This window comes from Mercenaria mercenaria, chromosome 14, assembly GCF_021730395.1.
Source record: "Mercenaria mercenaria strain notata chromosome 14, MADL_Memer_1, whole genome shotgun sequence".
NCBI lineage: Eukaryota > Metazoa > Mollusca > Bivalvia > Venerida > Veneridae > Mercenaria > Mercenaria mercenaria.
The window spans coordinates 38,481,444-38,504,429 of NC_069374.1; the positions used below are offsets into that span (position 1 = coordinate 38,481,444).

Genomic DNA, 22,986 nt, shown 5'->3' on the forward strand with positions numbered 1-22,986 from the left:
TGTCATGCGAGGTTATAAATTCCATTATAAATGATGCGATTTTATCAAATATATACAGTAGTCAAAATACGATATAAGCTTTCCAACTTCTTTTATCATACTGTCATCTAGATCAGCCTGATATCTGCAAGTTACAAGTATATGGTTATAAATTACAATAGCGAGAGAAGCTAAATATTCAATGTAATAAAATCACAACGCGAAAAACTATCTTCAAGGTATGAAATCATTCATAATTTGAATGTTGTTGAAGAGACAGCGATATTTTGAGCTTTTGACACTGTCACTATTTTATATTGTTATATAGCTTGTGGTCAGTTCTGGTCATTTAGTCTGATCAGTGGAAGGTGTCAGCTGAAGTAAATATTCAACGAAATATTGAAATTCGTTTTTATCAGTATTCTTAAAACAATGTGTGCTAAAATACGTTTATTTCGTGACGCATTTCAGACATTGTTTCAAACGGCACGAATTCAATTTCAATTTCTCTGTAATTCTGACGTGATATATTTCATTTACACCACAATCTCTGCATGAATGATGGCCTATATAATTTAATTATATCTCAATTGAGATACTGAATTAAATTCTGAATTGAATACACATATAAGTACAATTTTTTCCTAAGTCTTTTGACACTTTCGGAATAGCTGAAAAGTGTTCAATTATTTTGGATCACGTTTGTACGGTGATATGACTTAGTTCTTTTTAATTAACTAATTTTACGAGAGAACCGTTGTTTTAACCATTTTAACATTCTATATAACATTCTTGAGGAATAAAGATAAAAAAGACGCTCGTGCAATCACGGATAATGTTCATTAAAATCTCTTTAAGACCGTAAAACGTTCAATGCAATTACTTTATCGATACATTCCACTTTAATACAGCACCAGTGATGGCTAATCCATCTTTAAGTATTGCATGCGTTTCTTTGTTGACGTGCAGTAATAACATTCCAAGCAGTAGCTGTATTGGCACAGGTAGCAGTATGGTTTTCAATTCATCTATATGATAGAATTCCGTATGAGTCGAGACATGGTGTCGTATGAGCCGAGACATGGTGTCGTATGAGCCGAGACATGGTGTCGTTCTATGCTTCCAGCTGAACTTCTTAGAGAGTAGCAGCAGAGAAAGCGATTATCATAAGTTATCATACTAACTCTTCATTCTAGCACTCCGAATGAAAGTAATTATATTCAGTTTGCAGTCTAGCAGTCCGAATGAAAATGATCATATTCACTCTTCATTCTAGCATTCCGAATGAAAATTATCATATTCAGTCTGCAGACTAGCAGTCCGGATGAAAATTATCATATTCATTCTTCATTCTAGCTTCCGAATGAAAGTTATCATATTCAGTCTGCAGTCTAGCAGTCAGAATGAAAATTATCATATTCACTCTTTATTCTAGCAGTCCGAATGAAAATTATCATATTCACTCTTCATTCTAGCATTCCGAATGAAAGTTATCATATTCACTCTTAATTCTAGCATTCCGAATGAAAGTTATCATATTCACTCTTCATTCTAGCAGTCCGAATGAAAGTTATCATATTCACTCTTCATTCTAGCATTCCGAATGAAAGTTATCATATTCAGTCTGCAGTCTAGCATTCCGAATGAAAGTTATCATCTTCAGCCTGCAGTCTAGCATTCCGAATGAAAATTATCATATTCACTCTGCAGTCTAGCATTCCGAATGAAAGTTATCATATTCAGTCTGCAGTCTAGCAGTCCGAATGAAAATTATCATATTCACTCTTCATTCTAGCATTCCAAATGAAAGTTATCATATTCAGTCTACAGTCTAGCATTCCGAATGAAAGTTATCATAATTCAGTCTGCAGTTTAGCAGTCCGAATGAAAATTATCATATTCAGTCTTCAGTCTAGCATTCCGAATGAAAGTTATCATAATTCAGTCTGCAGTCTAGCAGTCCGAATGAAAATGAGCATATTCAGTCTGCAGTCTAACAGTCCGAATGAAGGTTATCATATCCACTCTTCAATCTAGCAGTCCGAATGAAAGTTGTCGTCTACAGTCTAGCATTCCGAATGAAGGTTATCATATTCACTCTTCAGTCTAGCATTCCGTCTGAAATTTAACATATTCACTCTTCAGTCTAACTGTCCGAATGAAGGTTATCATATTCACTCTTCAGTCTAGCAGTCCGAATGAAAGTTATCGTCTACAGTCTAGCAGTCCGAATGAAAGTTATCATATTCAGTCTACAGTCTAGCAGTCCGAATGAAGGTTATCGTCTACAGTCTAGCAGTCCGAATGAAAGTTGTCATATTCACTCTTCAGTCTAGCATTCCGACTGAAGTTTAACATATTCACTCTTCAGTCTAGCATTCCGACTAAAGTTTAACATATTCACTCTTCAGTCTGAAGTTTAACATATTCACTCTTCAGTCTAGCATTCCGACTGAAGTTTAACATATTCACTCTTCAGTCTAACATTCCAAATGAAAGTTATCGTATTCACTCTTCAGTCTATCAGTCCGAATGAAAGTTATAATATTAATTCAACGCAAAGGATGAAAGTCTATACCCTTTCCGCGGCCGTAACGTAATAAAACGTATTAGCGTCTGATGGCTCTTTCACGCTTCCATAGGATCAACATTTACTTTGAAAATATTCCTGAAATGTCTAGGTCTGCGGCTCTCAAATACGGAAAATATCTGACATCCGAGGCATATACTGACACTTTTAGCATCATGAAAAAGGACCTTTTGAACGAGTTGAAGAAGTTCCAAAAATCTCCATATACTCTTGCTCCGTAACGGCCCCCCTGTGGGATTTGTGTTTATTCCGAGTGCAAATGTTTTTTCATAGATAAAAAGTTGACATGTCGTGCTAAAGCCCAGGTATTTTAAAATTGTTAGAAGGTGCTAAAAATTGACTCCTCATTAACAAAAGAAAAAGAAAAGAAAGAAGTCCACGCGCATACATTTAGAAGGGGTGACCCTGCGCATAACCCCTGACCACTGACCAATGCGAATACGACTTTCGTTTTCAAGTTTAGCATTGTGTACTTTCATTGTCTTTACTTCCGGGAAAAGCCGAAGGTCATCTGACGTCATTTTCTGTGTTGTCAAAAACATACGTTGTATAAAAATGTGCTGGCCGTCCTAAGGTTATGAGGTTAAGTTCTAGTAAATTAACAGTTTCTAAAATAAAATAAAAACAGAATGCTTTATTACAGGACAAAGGAATTTTCCTCTTAATTATGTTTTTCCCTTCAGAAAAACAGATTTCTTTAAGAACGAAATCGAGGACAGAGACAACTAACATAAATAATAAACTTAAACTATTTGCTATTTCTCTGTTCAGCACTTTGATTGAATTCGGGGAAATTTCTGCCAATTTTATTATGAAAAGCATTTTAGACAGAACAAAACGTACATTTCATGTTCTGCATTTATTTGTAAACTTGATGAAACTTATAATAAATTACAAAGAACATTTAGATTTCAGAAAGACATAGGCTGTCTTCTGTGTGGACTGAAGAAGGCGGTATCATTTTTGTTGGTTTCACACACATTTTCACTATAGCTACGTTCATATGTTTAGTATTATGTTTTACTTCTCTTTCTCGAACATACAAATACAAACCTTAGAACACATCTGAGAGTGATACACGGCCTAAAGGCAACATGTTTCCAGAGGATTTTAATATTTCCTTATTTTGATCTTACTGCACAATATAATTTGCATTAAGTAAGGCACTTCTTATTTTAAAGCATGTTAATTGTTTCGATATTGGTACGCCAGGATATTAAATACAGCACTCTTAAAAGCTTGTGATGTATTTTCTATAGCTACATTTTTAACTTAATTACCACTTAAACTACGCATTATCCAACGTTATGTCATGCTCCCAGTTGATTTAGAATTCAGCAAAAGAAGTGCATATCTTTGAACCTGAGCACTGAATATTTTGGACAAGTTGGCTCAGATTAGAAGAAAAAGGGTAAAAAGCTTTAGACTTATCTCCTATGAACAAAACATACGGTGTAAATACATTAACACTTATCTAACTGTCCATAATATTATGGACGGTTTTTGAAATGGTTCCGGGTCTGAAAACAGACATGCGGGTACCATAGGTACCATAGCAGCTGCCAGTCCGAACAATTGTTCCACGATGATCACACACGTACATTGTAAAAAACGCTGGTATTAATTTTGGAAGTTTAGAAAAGCTATATATTTGATGATAATAGTCATAATGTTATATAATAATAATAGTAATATTAAGCATAATATTATCAATAATGATAATAATAATGATAATAATAAAGCAAGAGCATTCCAAAGTCAGAAACAAAAGCAAACGAAGTGGCAAGGTTTAATGGAGGACAAGGTTTAATGGAGGACAGGTTCAAGGAATAAATGAGCAGGGAAATGGTCACCTAAGACTTAATGGTGCGTGTTATTATTTTGTGCTTTACTCTATATTTAACATCCAATGTATCACCTTTAGTAAGGGTGTTATATGAATGTGGTGTTTCTCGGTTTTTTCTGTAATTTAGGAATTAATTATGTACACGACATCTGCCTAATATTATTGTGTAATACACAAAAACTAAAATAGTTCCATTGCTGTTTATATTACTTTATTCTCTATTACATTGATACACGAAAGTCGTTACCAAATAATATTACGGCACGTGTAGGCCGTTTATACAGGTTTGCAATTTTTATGATGGGATGTTTTGTAGGTTTTACTGCATGTTTGAGTCAGTTGCTTACTTCATTATAGAAAATAACTATAGCTTTATCTTATATATTCCACCTGTTAACGTAATATCATTACTTGCGTATCGTTACTTTTCTTGTAGATTGATATCACACTGGGTGAAAATCTTAAGGAATGCTACGAGCTGGTGTAACAGCTACAAAGTGATTATAACATGTAAAAACAACTGAGTTAACTTTGTTTCATTATTTTGCAATGTACATACCAACTTCATGAAAGTTACGAACTGATAAACATCATTGTAATATATGTATTCATCCAACAACAATCAACGCTGAAAATACTTTTACAGATATAAACAAATGTCCTTACTCTATTATCAAATTTGTTGAGATTCGGAAGTTCGAAACATGTCCACTGTAGATGGCATGTATTCTATTTCTAAAGTAACGGCTGATGCATGATAACCAACTACAATATATTTTTTACTTATTTTATTTATTATCCTTTTTATTGTATTGTATTTATTCTTATTCTAATGTATGTTTCTTCGCTTATTTCAATCCGAGTTTCATAGCATTTACGTGAGCTATACTGTGATGTCAACTTTGAACTGGTAATCTATCAGATCTGTCAATTGATGATCTGCATGCTGTATGTCACTGGCAGCGTCGCTGGCGTCTGTCTCAGATGACAGTTTACGCTTGACAGGTAGTTATAACCGTGCCCAGGTAGCACAAGAAAACTCCTTAAGACCTGCTTTACATATGTCACCTAGCCATTAAATTGTAATTTGTCATGTATCAGACATAGGATATTAAGTTTTAAACAATCAATCTAAACATGGCGGTGTAAATGATATGCCAGGGCTTGTAATACATTTAGGTTGTTAAGTACTGAAACTGGTGAACTATAGACAGATCTATAACTAGTTAATACACATCGTATGTTTTAAGTGTACCCGAGATAAAAAGAATCATGATGAGAAATGTTTGCTGTCACTAATTAATGTTCACGTATACAAATTGTAATGTTCCCATAATAGTGCATTAATAATGCATCAACAAAACAAAACTTGTCTGTGGGCTCCGTGGCCAAGTGGTTAAGGTCGTTGACTTTGAATCTCTTGTCCCTTTGTCCCGACGTCATAAAGTTGTGCATGTCATCATGCTCGTAGCTACATTTTGTTCAGTTACTGATACTAAATTCATTTATTTGATAAATATGAGGGTTGCTCCTGCAGAACAACCTCGTTCATTTAGCTGTTGAAGAAAATGAATATCAGTCCTGAAAAAAAACTTCCAAAGTTAAATCTAATGAAACCAAAAACAAATCTACTCCCATGCTTAAGCTACCAACTGTTTTAAGATTTCTCATTACTTACGTAAAGGTTTAAGTTACCCCCTGGTTTGAGATTTCTCATTACTTACGCACATGTATAAGCTGCCCTCTGGTTTGAGATTTCTCATTACTTACGTACATGTCTAAGCTGCCCTCTGGTTTGAGATTTCTCATTACTTACGCACATGTCTAAGCTGCTCCCTGGTTTGAGATTTCTCATTACTTACGCACATGTCTAAGCTGCCCCCTGGTTTGAGATTTCTCATTACTTACATACAGGTTTTAGCTGCCCTCTGGTTTGAGATTTCTCATTGCTTACGTACAGGTTTTAGCTTCCCTCTGGTTTGAGATTTCTCATTACTTACGTACAGGCTTGCCCTTTGGTTTTAGCTCTGTCATTATTTATGTACATTTTTAAGCTGCCCCCTGGTTTGAGATTTCTCATTACTTACGTACAGGTTTTAGCTGCCCTCTGGTTTGAGATTTCTCATTACTTAAGTACATATCTAAGCTGCCCCCTGGTTTGAGATTTCTCATTACTTACGTACAGGTTTTAGCTGCCCTCTGGTTTGAGATTTCTCATTACTTACGTACAGGTTTTAGCTGCCCTCTGGTTTGAGATCTCTCATTACTTACGTACAGGTTTTAGCTGCCCTCTGGTTTGAGATCTCTCATTACTAACGTACAGGTTTACCCTCTGGTTTGAGATATCTCATTACTAACGTACATGTTTTAGCTGCCCCCTGGTTTGAGATTTCTCATTACTTACGTACGGGTTTTAGCTGCCCTCTGGTTTGAGATTTCTCATTACTTACGTACAGGTTTGCCCTCTGGTTTGATATTTCTCATGACTTCAGATGATAATTATAAATAGTATACATATTTTATTTCAGGCCAAACGTTTGTCAGTACCAAGAAGTAAAAATGGAGTTAACTCGGGTTCCATGTGTTCAAGCCTTTACAAGGATGGTAAAAGTCTGGAAACCCAACTGCAGTTATAACAGACACTGGTGTATAGGTTACGAAAGAAGGTGAGAATATCTGTGTACCAAGTAGGTTTATAATGCTAGTTAAATTTATGACAGTAAAGTTGGTAGGCAGTTGGAAGTTGATAGTTGAACATTCGAAAAGCCAATTATATATTAATTGCTTCTTGGAGTCTTTGTTTCTTTTTTCAAAATTTGAAAATCTGGTAATTTCGTGCGAAATAAAAAAAACTGATTAACTTATGCCTCCAAATTTGATAAACTTTTTCTTAACTGTGTTTTATCTTGAATTTAAAAAAGTAACCAACTTCCGAATAAATTTTGAATAACCAACTTGCAGCTAGTATTTAGTTTGTTTTCATTTTCCCTGAAATGTTTTACAACGACACTGAAATGTTTCCAAGCATTTTTTACTCGTTTATTGTAGTGATAGATTCACTATACAATTATATAAAATTTTTTGCTTTAGTACATAATAAATCTTTTTTAATGGGATTTCTTTTTGTTTATAAACGTCTAAAAGTTATATATTTAGTTTTCTTTGCACATTTCATAATCATTTCAATTTTGTTAAGTCAATGTACTTTATAGCCTAAAACTTCGCCAGATATGTATATTGAAATGTTCGAGTTCGACACCGTCTGCTTACAAATAGTACACTTTCTGCCGTTTTTAATTATGTTTTACTTTGAATGTTATGAAAAGGATTGTCATTAATTAGTTTAACTACAAAGTGCATGTTGCACAAATTATTTCGTAATTATATGAAAGATGAAAAAACTGAAATTGGGGAAACAAATGCATGATCTCGTTTAATACGCATTTCCCCTCAGGAAATACATCTTGATTACTTGTTTTCATTATAAAGACATTTTTGTAATTAAGTATAGCTTGAAGTTTCTCGTAAATGAAAAACACGTTTTCTGTATCTTATAAATATAAACGCTAAATACAAAATAAAATAAAAAAAAACATATCAAGTATGGCCCCGTTGCAAGTTATATCCAGCTTCTGTTTACATAACATTCATAGACTATTAAATCATAAAACATATATTATGCCACACAAACGCATAATGTACGTAAGTAATGAGAAATCTCAAACCTCGCCAGAGCAAAACTGCCGAAAACCAAGTCCGAGCTACACATCCGCAAACCAAGCCAGAGCCACACAGCTGCAAACCAAGCCAGAGCCATACAGCTGCAAACCCCGCCAGAGCCACACAGCTGCAAACCCCGCCAGAGCCACACACCTGCAAACCCCGCCAGAGCCACACAGACGCAAACCCCGCCAGAGACAGATGCAAACCAAGTCAGAGCCACACAGATGCAAACCCCGCCAAAACCACACGGATGCAAACTAAGCCAGAACCACACAGCTGCAAACTATGCCAGAGTCGCACAGCTGCAGACCAAACCAGAGCTACACAGATGCAAAGTCCACCAGTGTCACACAGATGCAAACCCCGCCAAAGCCACATGGATGCAAACTAAGCCAGAACCACACAGCTGCAAACTAAGTCAGAGCCGCACAGATGCAAACAAGCCAGAAATACACAGATGCAAACCCCATCAGAGCCACACAGATGTAAATCCCGCCAGAGACAGATGCAAACCAAGTCAGAGCTACACAAATGCAAACCCCACCAGAGTCACACAGATGCAAACCCCGCCAGAGCCACACAGATGCAAACCCCACCAGAGACACACAGCTGAAAACCCCAACAGAGCTACACAGCTGCAAATAAAGCCAAAATCACACAGATGCAAATCAGACCAGAGCAACACAGGTGCAAACCAAGCAAGACCCACACAGCTGCAAACTGTGCCAAAGCCACACAGTATCACACCAAACCAAGACAGAAACACACAGTTCAAAACCAAGACATAATCACACAGATGCAAACCCCGCCAGAGCCGCACAGATGCAATCCCCGCCAGAGCCACACAGCTGCAAACCCTGCCAGAGCCACACAGATGAAAACCAAGCCAGAGCCACACAAATGAAAACCAAACCAGAGTCGCACAGATGTAAACACAGATGCAGTGCCACACAGATGCAAACCCCGCCAGAGCCACACAGCTGCAAACCAAACCAGATCAACGCAACTGCAAGCCAAGCCAGAGCCTCACAGCAGCAACCAAGCCAGAGCCACACAGATGCAAACCCCACCAGAGCCACGCCACACAGATGCAGACTAAGTCAGAGCCACACATCTACAAACTTAGCCAGAACCACACAGCTGCAAACCCCGCCAGAGCCTCAAAGATGCAAACCAAGCCAGTGCCAGACAGATGCAAACCCCGCCATAGCCACACAGATGCACACCGGCAAATATCACGCTTGTCCATCTTTCAAAGACCTGAAATGTTAATGAGCTACTTTTATGGCTCTTAGTAAAACGGATTATACCCAGCATGAAGGGACATGAATATATTATACTTTAACCCTACTAGGAGAGCGGTGGTCTAGTGATCTCTCCTCAAGATCTAAAGCTACCTAGGTACCCGATCATGGTCGGACTTTATGTTCGTTTAGGTTATGTCTATATTTCTTGCCATATGGGCTCAAACTGATCAGAAACCTTGCAGACTTAAAGTGATATGCTTTTAGTGCGTTCGCTGTCTGGTCAGCATATGACCCTCTGGGGCTACCTGATGCTGGCAGGACCTACATCTGCGTGTACTATGCAGTTGGTTACTCGAAATTTCCTGGGGGTGAGAAATATCGCGACGTCCAATGAATAGGCTCACTTTGAAATATACCAATGGTTTTCAATAACTTTAATTGTTCTGTTACCAGCAATTAAAATGATATATGTAAATGAATACAGCTGTTAGGGATCCATTCTTAAGACATATACTGTGATTTGTCATAGATATTACATTTCTAGTAAATAAATGCAATGTTTGATTTTCCTTATTCTATGTAATATATCCCTAAAATGCTGTTAGAGAACGTGTTTCAATATGTCTAAGCTTAGCCTTAGAACTAGAATTCACCCCCTTATTTAAACTGTCTACAGATTGAAAAACATACATCTTTTACTAAGTGGCCATTTGTACGAAATATAAAATGTCTAAAATTATGGTTACTACGAAATTTATAACTATATTCTCAGTATCTGGCCTTTGAGTTGCCCTTAACGTACGCTGACGACCAAATATAGTAAACACATGACAAATATGTGCCAATGTATGTGTAAGAACTTATCATTCATCTATATAATGTCTTGGTTATTTGCAGAAAAATACGGATTTTTTTTCAACGCCCATAATTTAGAAATATTAAAACAGTCAGTTTATATACCAGTAAATTCAGTATATCACTGAAAGTCACACAGTAAATATGTTTTATTAAAGTTTGAAGAATTATCACTACTAATGATAAACCTAATGCACTCGCATTAAAACATTCAAGTTTGTTATTTCCATTCAAGAGCATACGAATATTTACACAATCAACACACAGAAAACAATAATAAAATTACTAGTTTTCGGAAAATGAGTATTCAGGTAAGAAACTGTAAGGGTAAGACTGGAAACAGTATGATTACCCGGCAAGCTTCCAAACTGTTTCTTAGCAGTTACATCTCACAAAATACACTACACGATTTAAGCTGAATAGGTTTTTTATTATTTCAGACAATATTATTATACAACATATAAAGATCAGTATCAACCTAGATATATAACGAACTATAAATGTTGTCACGGATGGCGGCAGCAAGGAGGGGACACGGCTTGCATGTATCGTAAGTACAGGTTACATGTTTTACTTGAATTTTCCTACATTTTACCGTTCTTGTCTATATCTTTTACTGCATGTATGAAAGGGGACTTGCATGTAGTCACCATAATAAGAGGACTTGGTCTATAATAGGTAAAGAAAAAAGAAATTTTGATGTTTCAGTACGAAAAGCTCACATGTGATAAAAAAGAATATCACATTTGTTCCACATTGAATTCATTAAACTCTTTGAATAAAATTGATAAAATGCTCGGCAGAACCTCGCATTTTATTATTTTATTCAACTCGTTTAATAAATTCAGTTTGAAAAGACTGATGTAATACAGTTGTTATCATCAGTACAATCATAGTGTGCGACACGGTCGTTTGATAAGCCACCGTGTTATTAGGAATCATAAATTTCTGTTCTCTTAAATTATTTGATATACAGATCATTCAGGTTGGATAAAACATATAAAACAAAGACAAAAACTGAATCTTATTAGCATTCGTTTAGAGATGATTGCAACTTTTAACGATTCTGCAGTAATAATCTTTTATTATAGTTGATAATTTATTGAATTTCTAATAGAAGATGAACCATAGCCTGAGATTGTAAATGTGTTTTATAACTTTCGAATAAAACCAACGCTTAGTGAATGTTATTGCTGTAGTTCTGCTCGCACTGATCACTCCACAATGCAGAGATATGTGTGACTTATTTCGAAAGACGGTACAAATGTATTTCTAACATGTATTTTCCCTGATGCAATGATATCGATTGTTGGCACCTGTGTAATCGGAAAAATACCAGAAATAGAAGAAACAATATATCATTCAGACAGGTGTAACAAGAGTCTCGTCTTAAAATAAACTTTAATTAGATTAACATTTTTCACTGAAAAGTGAAACTGCAATCTGCTACACCGGTAATTACAATAACATTAAACAAGGTTGGTTAGAAACGAATACTTTCATCTGTGATAAAATGTGTTTTATTCTCTTTGAAGTAAGACTTTTTGTGTATTTCTCACGTATTTTTGACTAGTGGAATTTACAAAAATATGTCCCAGTTGTAAGTAAAAATGTTAATTGCACATAAATAATTTTTGAATGCCCAAGACATTGCAAAACTTTACTGCAGAACTTGTTTCGGAAATGCGAATAGACTTATGCATTAAATGCACTTCAGTATATATTTAGATGCATTCGGTATTTCACTTCAGTATATATTTAGATGCATTCGGTATTTCACTTCAGTATATATTTAGCTGCATTCGGTATTTCAAACTTTAAAGACAAACCGTCTTAATATGATGGACATTTATAATCACAAATAGTCTCTTTTGTTTAAATTTTCAGCTCACCCGAGCACAAAGTGCTTATAGCGAGCTTTTATGATCATTGGGTATCCGTCGTCCGTCTGTTGTCCACAATTTCTTTAAAGGCCATCTTTCTAAACCACTAGACCAGTTTCAACTTAAGTTCACCATGTTCACGGGAGTTTTCCTTGGTTGGACCACTTTCAGATTTCTTCAAATATAGATTACCCATGCAGAGTTCTGCTTGGCATTGCGACGAAAACAAAATCCAGAAACCGCTGGCCCGTTTCGCAGAAATGTTCCTTTGGTGACACTCTAGATCATTTTGTTTCGTTATAAACATGACCACCAGGGGGCGGGCCTAGTACTCCCAATATGACTATATGGAAAGCCTTAAACTGCTGGCCAAATTTCAATCTAATTTCACAGCAATGTTCCATAAGTAAACCTCTATAAAATTCCGCCAAGTCGTTCCTTTCTGTTAAAAAAACGTGGCTGCAAGGATGGGGCGGGGCTAGTATCCCTAAACGGCTATTTGGAAAATATTGCAAATCTTATATCTCTAACCGATGGCCTGATTGTAAAATATTTTTACAGCAATTTTCTGTAAGTAGCCCTCAACGAAATCTGTAACGTTAAACATTATGGTCCCGTGGGGAGGGACTTGTTTTCTCTATATTACTAGACGGAAAATTTCAACAATCTTCTCCTTTGGAACCGCACGTCAAAATTCAAACTAATTTGACAGCAGTGTCCTTTTGGTGGCCATTTACTAAATTTCTTCAAGCTGTCACCATATTTAGCCCAACCTCAAGTCCACCCCCACAATATTTACTTTTTGTTTCTTGAGTTTGTTGATATTGTCTCTAAGTATGACATGGTCCCCCTTGCCCTCACTATTAACCGCCCTCGCCCTCCACCTCCCACGAAATATATTAACTTTTTAGTTTATTGTGCCCCTTCGTATCACGTTATCATCACCAATACCCGCATTATCCACAGTCCTTACCATACCATAACAACTACCCCACAAAGCCCTGTAGGAGCCCCCCCCCCCTTAATAAAAACAACAACATTTCATTATTTATTAACACCGTGTCTTAGTATCTTTAGTGTCATCATTCACTCCACCCCCACTTCCATACAAACATATTACCCACACATCCAACCACCTGTAATTATTTAGTAGAAACTTTTAAAATCTTCTTGTCAACTTTGACTCTATTTCGAAATAAATTGAGATATTTTCATTGTGTGAGCTTCAAGCAAGCTGTGAGATCTCTAGTGACTTCATTTTTTTTTTCTATTATAGAATTTCGCTTAAGCCGGTACTAGGGGGTGTGAGGGGTGTTGCACATTTCATTATCAGGCATGAACAGATTTAGTCAAACTGAGTCTGCTATTATTTTGCTTTCTTGCATTGTATTCTTCCATAGGATCCTCTTATCGATTTTATTTACGAACTTGTTTCTTAATCCTTGATGATTGCAGGGGAGTGCAATAGAGCTATGTGTTTAAATGGAGGAACTTGTTTGTCGTCATATGGTCAAAGATGTAATTGTCCAGCGGGATTCCAAGGTGCCCGATGCGAATACGGTAAGATTTATCGTCATATAAGATGTACCAAAGTACATGATAATACAATTGAACACCTGCACCGCCCGTCAGTTTCAATATCAAGGTATATGATTATACAATTAAACGCCTGGACCGCCCGTCAGTTTCACAATCAAGGTACATGATTATACAGACAAACACCTGGACCGCCCGTCAGTTTCACTATAAAGGTATATGATTATACGAGGACCGCACCTCAGTTTCGCTATCAAGGTTCATGATTATACAGACAAACACCTGGACCGCCCGTCAGTTTCACTATAAAGGTATATGATTATACGAGGACCGCACCTCAGTTTCACTATCAAGGTACATGATTATACAGACAAACACCTGGACCGCCCGTCAGTTTCACTATAAAGGTATATGATTATACGAGGACCGCACCTCAGTTTCACTATAAAGGTTCATGATTATACAGACAAACACCTGGACGTCCATCGGTTTCACTATAAAGGTTCATGATTTTACAGACAAACACCTGGACCGCCCGTCAGTTTCACTATAAAGGTATATGATTATACGAGAACCGCACCTCAGTTTCACTATAAAGGTTCATGATTATACAGACAAACACCTGGACCGCCCGTCAGTTTCACTATAAAGGTATATGATTATACGAGGACCGCACCTCAGTTTCACTATCAAGGTAAATGATTATGCAGACACACACACGGACCGCCCATCAGTTTCACTATCAAGGTTCATGATTATACAGACAAACACCTGGACCGCCCATCAGTTTCACTATAAAGGTATATGATTATACGAGGACCGCACCTCAGTTTCACTATCAAGGTACATGATTATACAGACAAACACCTGGACCGCGCCTTCTAGCTGTGATGCAAATCCATATGAAGAATGTATATTCTCATCAGACAAGAGTACATAAAATCGATTATAGAAGTTACCAGTTATCTGCAGCCTAACATTGACTTAAATTGCTACAATAAGGATGCAGTTTCGAGTTAAAATTTATATTTGAAAGTTATTAAATGATTGAGCAAAGATGGGCAAACTGTTTCATGATTTTCGGAAACTATGATCACTAGTATAACTTTGTTAATATTTTTTGACATTAACAGCAAAAATATACGCTACCTCGACATAAAGTTGATAGGCAGTCATAAAACAAATTCTTAAATAAATGAAATTCAAGGAGCAGGTGGTCTAAATAAAAACAAGGCAAGTACGTGCAGTGTTTACCCTGGTATTCTAAGGTAATTCAGGAAAAGTTACATCCAAGAAGCACTTCTTATCCTTAGATTTAATTTAAAACTTCGTTTGAAACTATAGATCATTTTATTGTTCCATCATAATTTCGTGCCCATTTCGTAGTTTCAGTTACAGTCTTAACTCTTCCACAAACTAGTAACAAATTTCTGTGGAATTTCACCTGCACGGTGGGTATTCGAGTTAGTACCAAAATATCCGTACAATCGGCTGGTAGACAAATAACATTATTTTAATTCTAATTGAACGCATTGTAAAATCAGTAGAATCTTAAAATAGGATACAGTGCCATTTTAGAGTTGGTGGGGCCTCATGCAGTGTGCTTTGAGACAGTTAGAGTTTGTATGGTTAACGGTCAATATGTAATAGTATTAAATGAACAATTCTATTAAGTAGTACCATTACAAAAAGGTGAAAGTTATATTTGCCATCAATTGCAGTATTAACTTAAACTTAATGCTCGCATACTTATAAAACATTCACGCACATATTAACACAATGTAACAATCATGAAAATGAGGGACATATTAAGTACATAGTTATGTTTCACAAAGTCATAAAAATGTAAAAACGTGTAGGTATTGCATCTAAATCCGAACGTTTTATGGACATATAAAAAACTAATACTGTTGTCAAACACTGTGTGGTCTTGGGGATATAACTTTGTTAAGCGAGAACAAAAACATAAAATAGGCCTACAAACTTTTACAACTTGGGTTTCTCAAAAGTGTTTCGATCGTTGAAGTTTTGCAAACTAATGTACATTAATTTATATCTTTTAAACTTGAAACTGCGGTACACCTGCTATAAACTTAAATGGGGGCTTTTATTTAATATAATTTCAGATAATTATATAGTCAAATAAATGTGCTTTGCAGTATTTCTTCATAAATTCAATTTGAAGGTAAAGATATAATTTCATTTGAAAAGGCGTCCATTTCAAATTACATAAATTACGCTGCAACCTCATCTGTTCCGCGCATTATCACCTACTACATGACATTTGATATGAAACTTTATACATGAACACAAGCTAGCAAAATTTATTACAACAGTTATGCTCTTACATACGAGAGGAGATGTATCTTGTCTACATACTGTGTCATCTCGTTTGTTTCTGTTAAAAGTTATGTATGACTGCAGTTTATACAAAGCAGACAGTGCCATTTGAAAAAAAAATCCTAAATCATGATAAAACAATAAATCATATATAAGCTTACAAACTTTTCTTTCTGACCAAAAGTTTAAAGTATAGAGTTTTTTATGTTCAGTTCTTTTCAATTAGTGAAAATGGTAAGTCAAAACAGTACTTGAAGAATCGATTAAAAAAGCGATGTGGGTGTTTAGGATGACCGAGCAGGCAGAACGCGTTTTCTGTGTGTGAGAGCTTTGCAAAATCCCATAAATCTGGCTGGATGCAATTATGTTTATCAATGTGTTCTTGTAAGTTTTTTCCGAGAAGTCAACATATAGTTCAGTAAAAACTGAAGTATTATAAACATTATGTCTGATCACTTTGAATCACATTTAACATTTTCAGTTCAGTGACAACATGAAACAACCTGATATTGAACATAAACAAGTATTGGACATACCTTACTACACTGATTTTGATCAACTCGACTTTACTACATTCATTATGATCAACTCTCTCAAATATTTCCGCTTTACTACAATGATATTTATCAACTCTCCCAAATAGTTTTGCCTTACTTACTACACTGATTATGATCAACCGTCTCAAATATCTCCGCCTTACTTCACTGATTTTTATCAACTCTTACAAATACCTCCGCCTTACTACACAGAGTTTGACCAACTGTGTCAGATATCTGACTGGCCTTACTACACTAATTATGATCTTTCTAAAACAGTTGTGTCTTACTTACTACACAGACTAATCAACTCTTTCAAATATCTCCGCCTTGCTACACTGATAATGATCATCTCTCTAAAATAGTTGTGTCTTACTTACTACACAGACTAATCAACTCTTTCAAATATCTCCGCCTTGCTACACTGATTATGATCTTTCTAAAACAGTCGTGTCTTACTTACTACACAGACTAATCAACTCTTTCAAATATCTCAGCCTTGCTACACTAATTATGATCTTTCTAAAACAGTTGTGTCTTACTTACTGCACAGACTAATCAACTCTTTCAAATACCTCCGCCTTGCTACACTGATTATGATCATCTCTCTAAAATAGTTGTGTCTTACTTACTACACAGACTAATCAACTCTTTCAAATATCTCCGCCTTGCTACACTGATTATGATCATCTCTCTAAAACAGTTGTGTCTTACTTACTACACAGACTGACCAACTCTTTCAAATATCTCCGCCTTGCTACACTGATTATGATCATCTCTCTAAAATAGTTGTGTCTTACTTACTACACAGACTAATCAACTTTTTCAAATATCTCCGCCTTGCTACACTGATTATGATCATCTCTCTAAAATGTCGGTTGTTCTACCCACGTGCCCGCCCGGATGAAATAATGCACGGTCTTCCTCCACCATCAAAGCTTGAAAGTCGCCATATGACGTATAACTGTGTCGGTGAGACGTTTCCCCTACGAAAAAAAAATAGTTGTGTCTTACGTTCTACACTGATTTTAATCTGCTCTCAGATATCTCCACCTTACTTTCTACACTAATTATGATCAACCTTTTGAAATAGCTGTGCCTTACTTACTACACGATATTTAGTTAATTATGATAAACTCTCTAAAATAGTTGTGTCTTACTTACTACACTGTTTAAGATAAACTCTCTAAAATACTTGTGCCTTACTTACTACATTAATTATGATAAACTCTCTAAAATAGTTGTGCCTTACTTACTACACTGATTATGATCAATTCTCTAAAATAGTTGCGCCTTACTTACTACACTGATTAAAAAAGCTCTCTATAATGGTTGTGCCTTACTTACTACACTGATTATGAGAAACTCTCTAAAATGCTTGTGCCTTACTTACTACACTAATTATGATCACCTCTCTAAAATAGTTGTGCCTTACATACTACATGGTTTATGATCACCTCTCTAAAATAATTGTGTCTTACTTACTATACAGATTTTTATCAACTCTCGACTATCTCCGCCGTACTACACAGATTATGATGAACTCTCGAAAATAGTTGTGCATTACTTTCTACACTTATTATGATAAACACCCTAAAATAGTTCAGCCTTACTTACTACACTGATTTGACCACATCTCACGAATATCCACGCCTTACTTACTTCACTAATATTGATCAACTCTCTTAACTAGTTCTGCCTTCTCTACTACACTGATTATGATTAATCCTCTCAAGTACTTACTGCATTGATTTCGGCCAACTCTCTCAAATATCTCCGCCATACTATACTGATTATGACCAACTCTCCCAAATTTCTCGGCCTTATTTTCTACAATGGTTATGATCCACTCTACTCTCTTTACGAGGGATACTAATACCCAGGGGTAACGTCCCAGCGGTAATGTGATTCCCGCGCAAACTTGAGGTTGATAACTGATAAAATGACACTTCTTATTGCATGTACATTACTTGACAAGGGTATACGGCAAAAATAGCTCAGTCGGGTAAGGTGCAGATAACAAAAGGAATCAGCAAATCGCTTGGTATAAGTTCTAATCCTCATGAGGACTTTTTTTTTCAGATATTTCTTTTGTTTTATTCTCCTATTCTTTTTCATCTCTGTTCCAGTAGTTTTCGTTTCCGTCCTTGACTGTTAAGTATTCGCCTTTATCATCTGCCGTATCAGCTCCAGATATTTTCATGTCGTTGTGTCCCATAGAAAATGAAGGAATCTACATTTTTGATGCTAAAATGAAAAGAAAATTAATGACACGTCACGAATGAGATATTTTAGTATTATTGTAATACACAACAGGTATCAAAATATAATATCCAAAAATATGTGCTCATTAGAAAAATCCTCAGTATAATGTGAAAATAACGGGATCTGTTTTGACTTATTACAATATTGTGAATGGCTCTAATTAGTGTAAGTTAATTGGTTAAAACAATAGGAATTCTTACAGGATTTGTAAATTCTTTTTACTGTTGTAAACTCGATTATAGAAGAACCTTTTTGAACGAACATCGAACTGGAAGGTATAAACGACAGCAAACTTTTAATTAGGTTAATTGCGCTAGATTTGAACTGTTTTTGTTGAGCTCATTTTGAAGTCACATAATTATTTCTATTGTTTTAGTTAATTGCTGGTAATAAGGGCACTACAACTCATTCTTACGGCATGAATTCCTTTTTGATGACTGAAAAAAAAATTAGTGTGACTCTAAACATTATTTTTTTGTAAACAATTGAATAATTTTATTATTTTCTGTCATTCATTGGAAATTCAAAATGTGGTACCACCTTAATTGTCGTTGCTGAGTTTGGAGACCATCACTCGGGTGAAATCTGATTTGGGAAATTTATACCTCGGAAACCATTATTATATATAATAAATATACTGAATTGTTCGGAGGAAGTAGAAAATACTTTATACAAAGGTAAGCGTTTTTGAGAATATATATTTTATATAATATTGCATGTACTTTGACTGACAATGTTCTATTTTGTAGAAATTATCAAACTCCTTTTTCGAAAGTATTTATTCTTTAACTTTGTTTTGGTTGTGTAAGTGACATATTTATCTAGGTACTCCCAGTAATAAAATATGGTTTATATATATAGAGAGAGAGAGAGAGAGAGAGAGAGAGAGAGAGAGAGAGAGCAGTATTTTGTCATTTTGACCGCTCTACTTTCATTTTGCCATTTTGGCAATGTTTTGAAATGTACATGTTTTGTAACATTTTCAAAATTGGGAGTACCTAAAGAAATGTGTTAGACACACAATAATTGTAGATAATATTTATAATGTCAAAATAGTTTTGAAAAAGAAGTTTGATATTTTCTACAAAAATGAATGTGGGCAGCCAAAGTATCTGTGGTTCAAAGACACTTCTACTTATTCTGAACAGTTTGATATACATTTTATGAAAAACTAAGGTCTATGAGGCGAAAAAAAAACAACATAAAACAAAAATTCACCCGAGGGGCAGTCTCAAAACACTTTACATGAACCTTAAACTTTGCCTCTACGAAAACTAGAAATAGTTAGATCAAATGTTGAATTCCCTCACTTATATTTATTCATACGGTCATATTTGTAAACAGTACATAATTACACGATTTTCATGTTTAATTTCAACGTGCGTGTAAAGAGGTGTTTAGTACTTACACAAACTCGAAAAGCTCGTGGAAATCGCGGAAGTAATTAGAAAATTATAAGCTTTTGAAATAGTGACAGTTATACACAATTGCTACTGTGTTAACATGGCTAAGGCAGTGAGAAGTGAAATACATGCCTACATCAAAAGGTCGTGCTGCGCTAAAAATTCCAGCAAAACAAGTCTTTAATAAACGGAATCACTGGCGCCAGACCAGAAAGAAAATGCCTCTGTACATGTTATACCCTGCCCCTAGGTATTCTATAAGAACCATGGTCATGAACGGGAAAATATACTAACCCGTTTCAATTGTAAATTTCTCAACTTAAACGCACAGTTCGGTGAATGGGTACCTGGTATATTGAACAAGCGATAATTTATCTTCCATCGTGCACCAGTCACATTGTCTCAATATTCCATATTGCTGAGATTATCTACATATTTTATGCTTTCGTCAACGTTACAGAAAAAACTTGTTTGACCTTCCCTAATGAACATCCGGTCTAGAGGTCACGGCAGTGTGCACATGTTTGGCGAAATGTAAACAAACAAAAACAGAATTAAATAAATCACATTTTACAATAAAACTCGAAATGATGAATGAAATTCATCTTGTATATGATCTTTAATTTGAAATCGTACATTGGTCTGCATCTGTTCTGTTTATTTTATTCATTTTGCACATTTATGCTGCATTTTCACATTTTAGCGAACACGTGTAGTAAAATGACGATTGACATACATTTTCACATTAGCCAATTAGAATGGTTTTGTAATCTAGAACGGAACTTCACCATGGAAGTTCAAGCAAGTTTTTTGAGTAACGTTGAAATAACTATAAACTACGCGTTGTTTTTCTAAGATAAGATGTATTGAAGAAATGTGACCAGTACACAATGGAAGATAAATTACCACTTGTTTGATATCCATAGTGTACATTCACCGAACTGCGTGTTTTAGGTATGAAATGCGCGATTGAAACGGGTTAGTATATTTTTTCCTTCATGACCATGGTTCTTATAGAATATCTAGGGGCAGGGTATAACATGTACAGAGGCATTCTATCTGTTCTGGTGCCAGTGAGGAGGGTAAAGACATTTAAGTCTGGTTTTCACGACCACGAAGATACTGTCGTAAAGGTCGACCTAAGATATCGTTGACCTCTGAGATAAAAACAGTTCACAATATTCTGACAAAGCATTTAGGTCTTAGAAAGGTCTGTACTGGGTAGATCTCTCATCTGTTGAACCCTTTACAAAAGAGGGATAGATGACAATGTTCAAGAAACCTGTTTAAACAATGAAAAATCTTCGACGGTAGAAAGTTGTCTCCGCCGTACTTACTACACTGATACTGTATAATCTTCTCTCAGATATCTCCGCCTTCCTTACTACACTGATACTGTATAAACATCTCTCAAATATCTATTCCTTACTACACTGATAATGTATAGTCATCTCTCAAATATCTCCGCCTTCCTTACTACACTGATACTGTATAGTCATCTCTCAAATATCTCCGCCTTCCTTACTACACTGATACTGTTTAGTCTTCTCTCAAATATCTCCGCCTTCCTTACTACACTGATACTGTATAGTCATCTCTCAAATATCTCCGCCTTCCTTACTACACTGATACTGTATAGTCTTCTCTCAAATATCTCCGTCTTCCTTACTACACTGATACTGTATAGTCATCTCTCAAATATCTCCGCCTTCTTTACTACACTGATTACACTGATACTGTATAGTCATCTCTCAAATATCTCCGCCTTCCTTACTACACCGATACTGTATAATCAACTCTCAAATATCTCCGCCTCCCTTACTACACTGATACTGTATAATCATCTCTCAAATATATCCGCCTTCCTTACTACACTGACACTGTATAATCATCTCTCAAATATCTCTGCCTCCCTTACTACACTGATACTGTATAATCATCTCTCAAATATCTCCGCCTCCCTTACTACACTGATACTGTATAATCAACTCTCAAATATCTCCGCCTCCCTTACTACACTGAGCCCACCCGCTTAGCTCAGTAGGTAAGAGCGTCGGTCTACGGATCGCGGGGTCGCGAGTTCGATCCTCGGGCGGGGCACATGTTCTCAGTGACTATATGATAAACGACATTGTGTCTGAAATCATTAGTCCTTCACCTCTGATTCATGTGAGGAAGTTGGCAGTTACTTGCGGAGAACAGGTTTGTACTGGTACAGAATCCAGGAACACTGTTTAGGTTAACTGCCCGCCGTTAAAAGACTGAAATACTGTTGAAAAACGGCGTTAAACCCAAAACAAAACTTACTACACTGATACTGTATAATCATCATCTCTCAAACATCTCCGCCTCCCTTACTACACTGATACTGTATAATCATCTCTCAAATATCTCCGCCTTCCTTACTACACTGATACTGTATAATCATCTCTCAAATATCTCCGCCTCCCTTACTACACTGATACTGTATAATCATCTCTCAGACATCTCCGCCTCCCTTACTACACTGATACTGTATAATCATCTCAAAGATCTCCGCCTTCCTTACTACACTGATACTGTATAATCAGCTCTCAAATATCTCCGCCTCCCTTACTACACTGATACTGTATAATCATCTCTCACATATCTCCGCCTCCCTTACTACACTGATACTGTATAATCATCTCTCACATATCTCCGCCTCCCTTACTACACTGATACTGTATAATCATCTCTCAAATATCTCCGCCTCCCTTACTACACTGATACTGTATAATCATCTCTCGCATATCTCCGCCTCC

At 35.9% G+C, this 22,986-nt stretch overlaps 1 protein-coding gene across 8 annotated transcripts in view; it reads left to right on the top strand.

The window, feature by feature from the left end:
• LOC123537893 (multiple epidermal growth factor-like domains protein 6) overlaps positions 1 to 22,986 on the top strand; it is a 187,716-nt gene that overhangs the window by 78,236 nt on the left and 86,494 nt on the right. For all 8 annotated transcript variants that reach the window (XM_053523298.1, XM_053523296.1, XM_053523293.1 and 5 more), the window contains exons 2-4: positions 6,944 to 7,081; positions 10,681 to 10,790; positions 13,579 to 13,683. In XM_053523298.1, the coding sequence (XP_053379273.1) occupies positions 6,944 to 7,081; positions 10,681 to 10,790; positions 13,579 to 13,683 (353 nt within the window). The remainder of the gene's footprint in view (positions 1 to 6,943; positions 7,082 to 10,680; positions 10,791 to 13,578; positions 13,684 to 22,986) is intronic.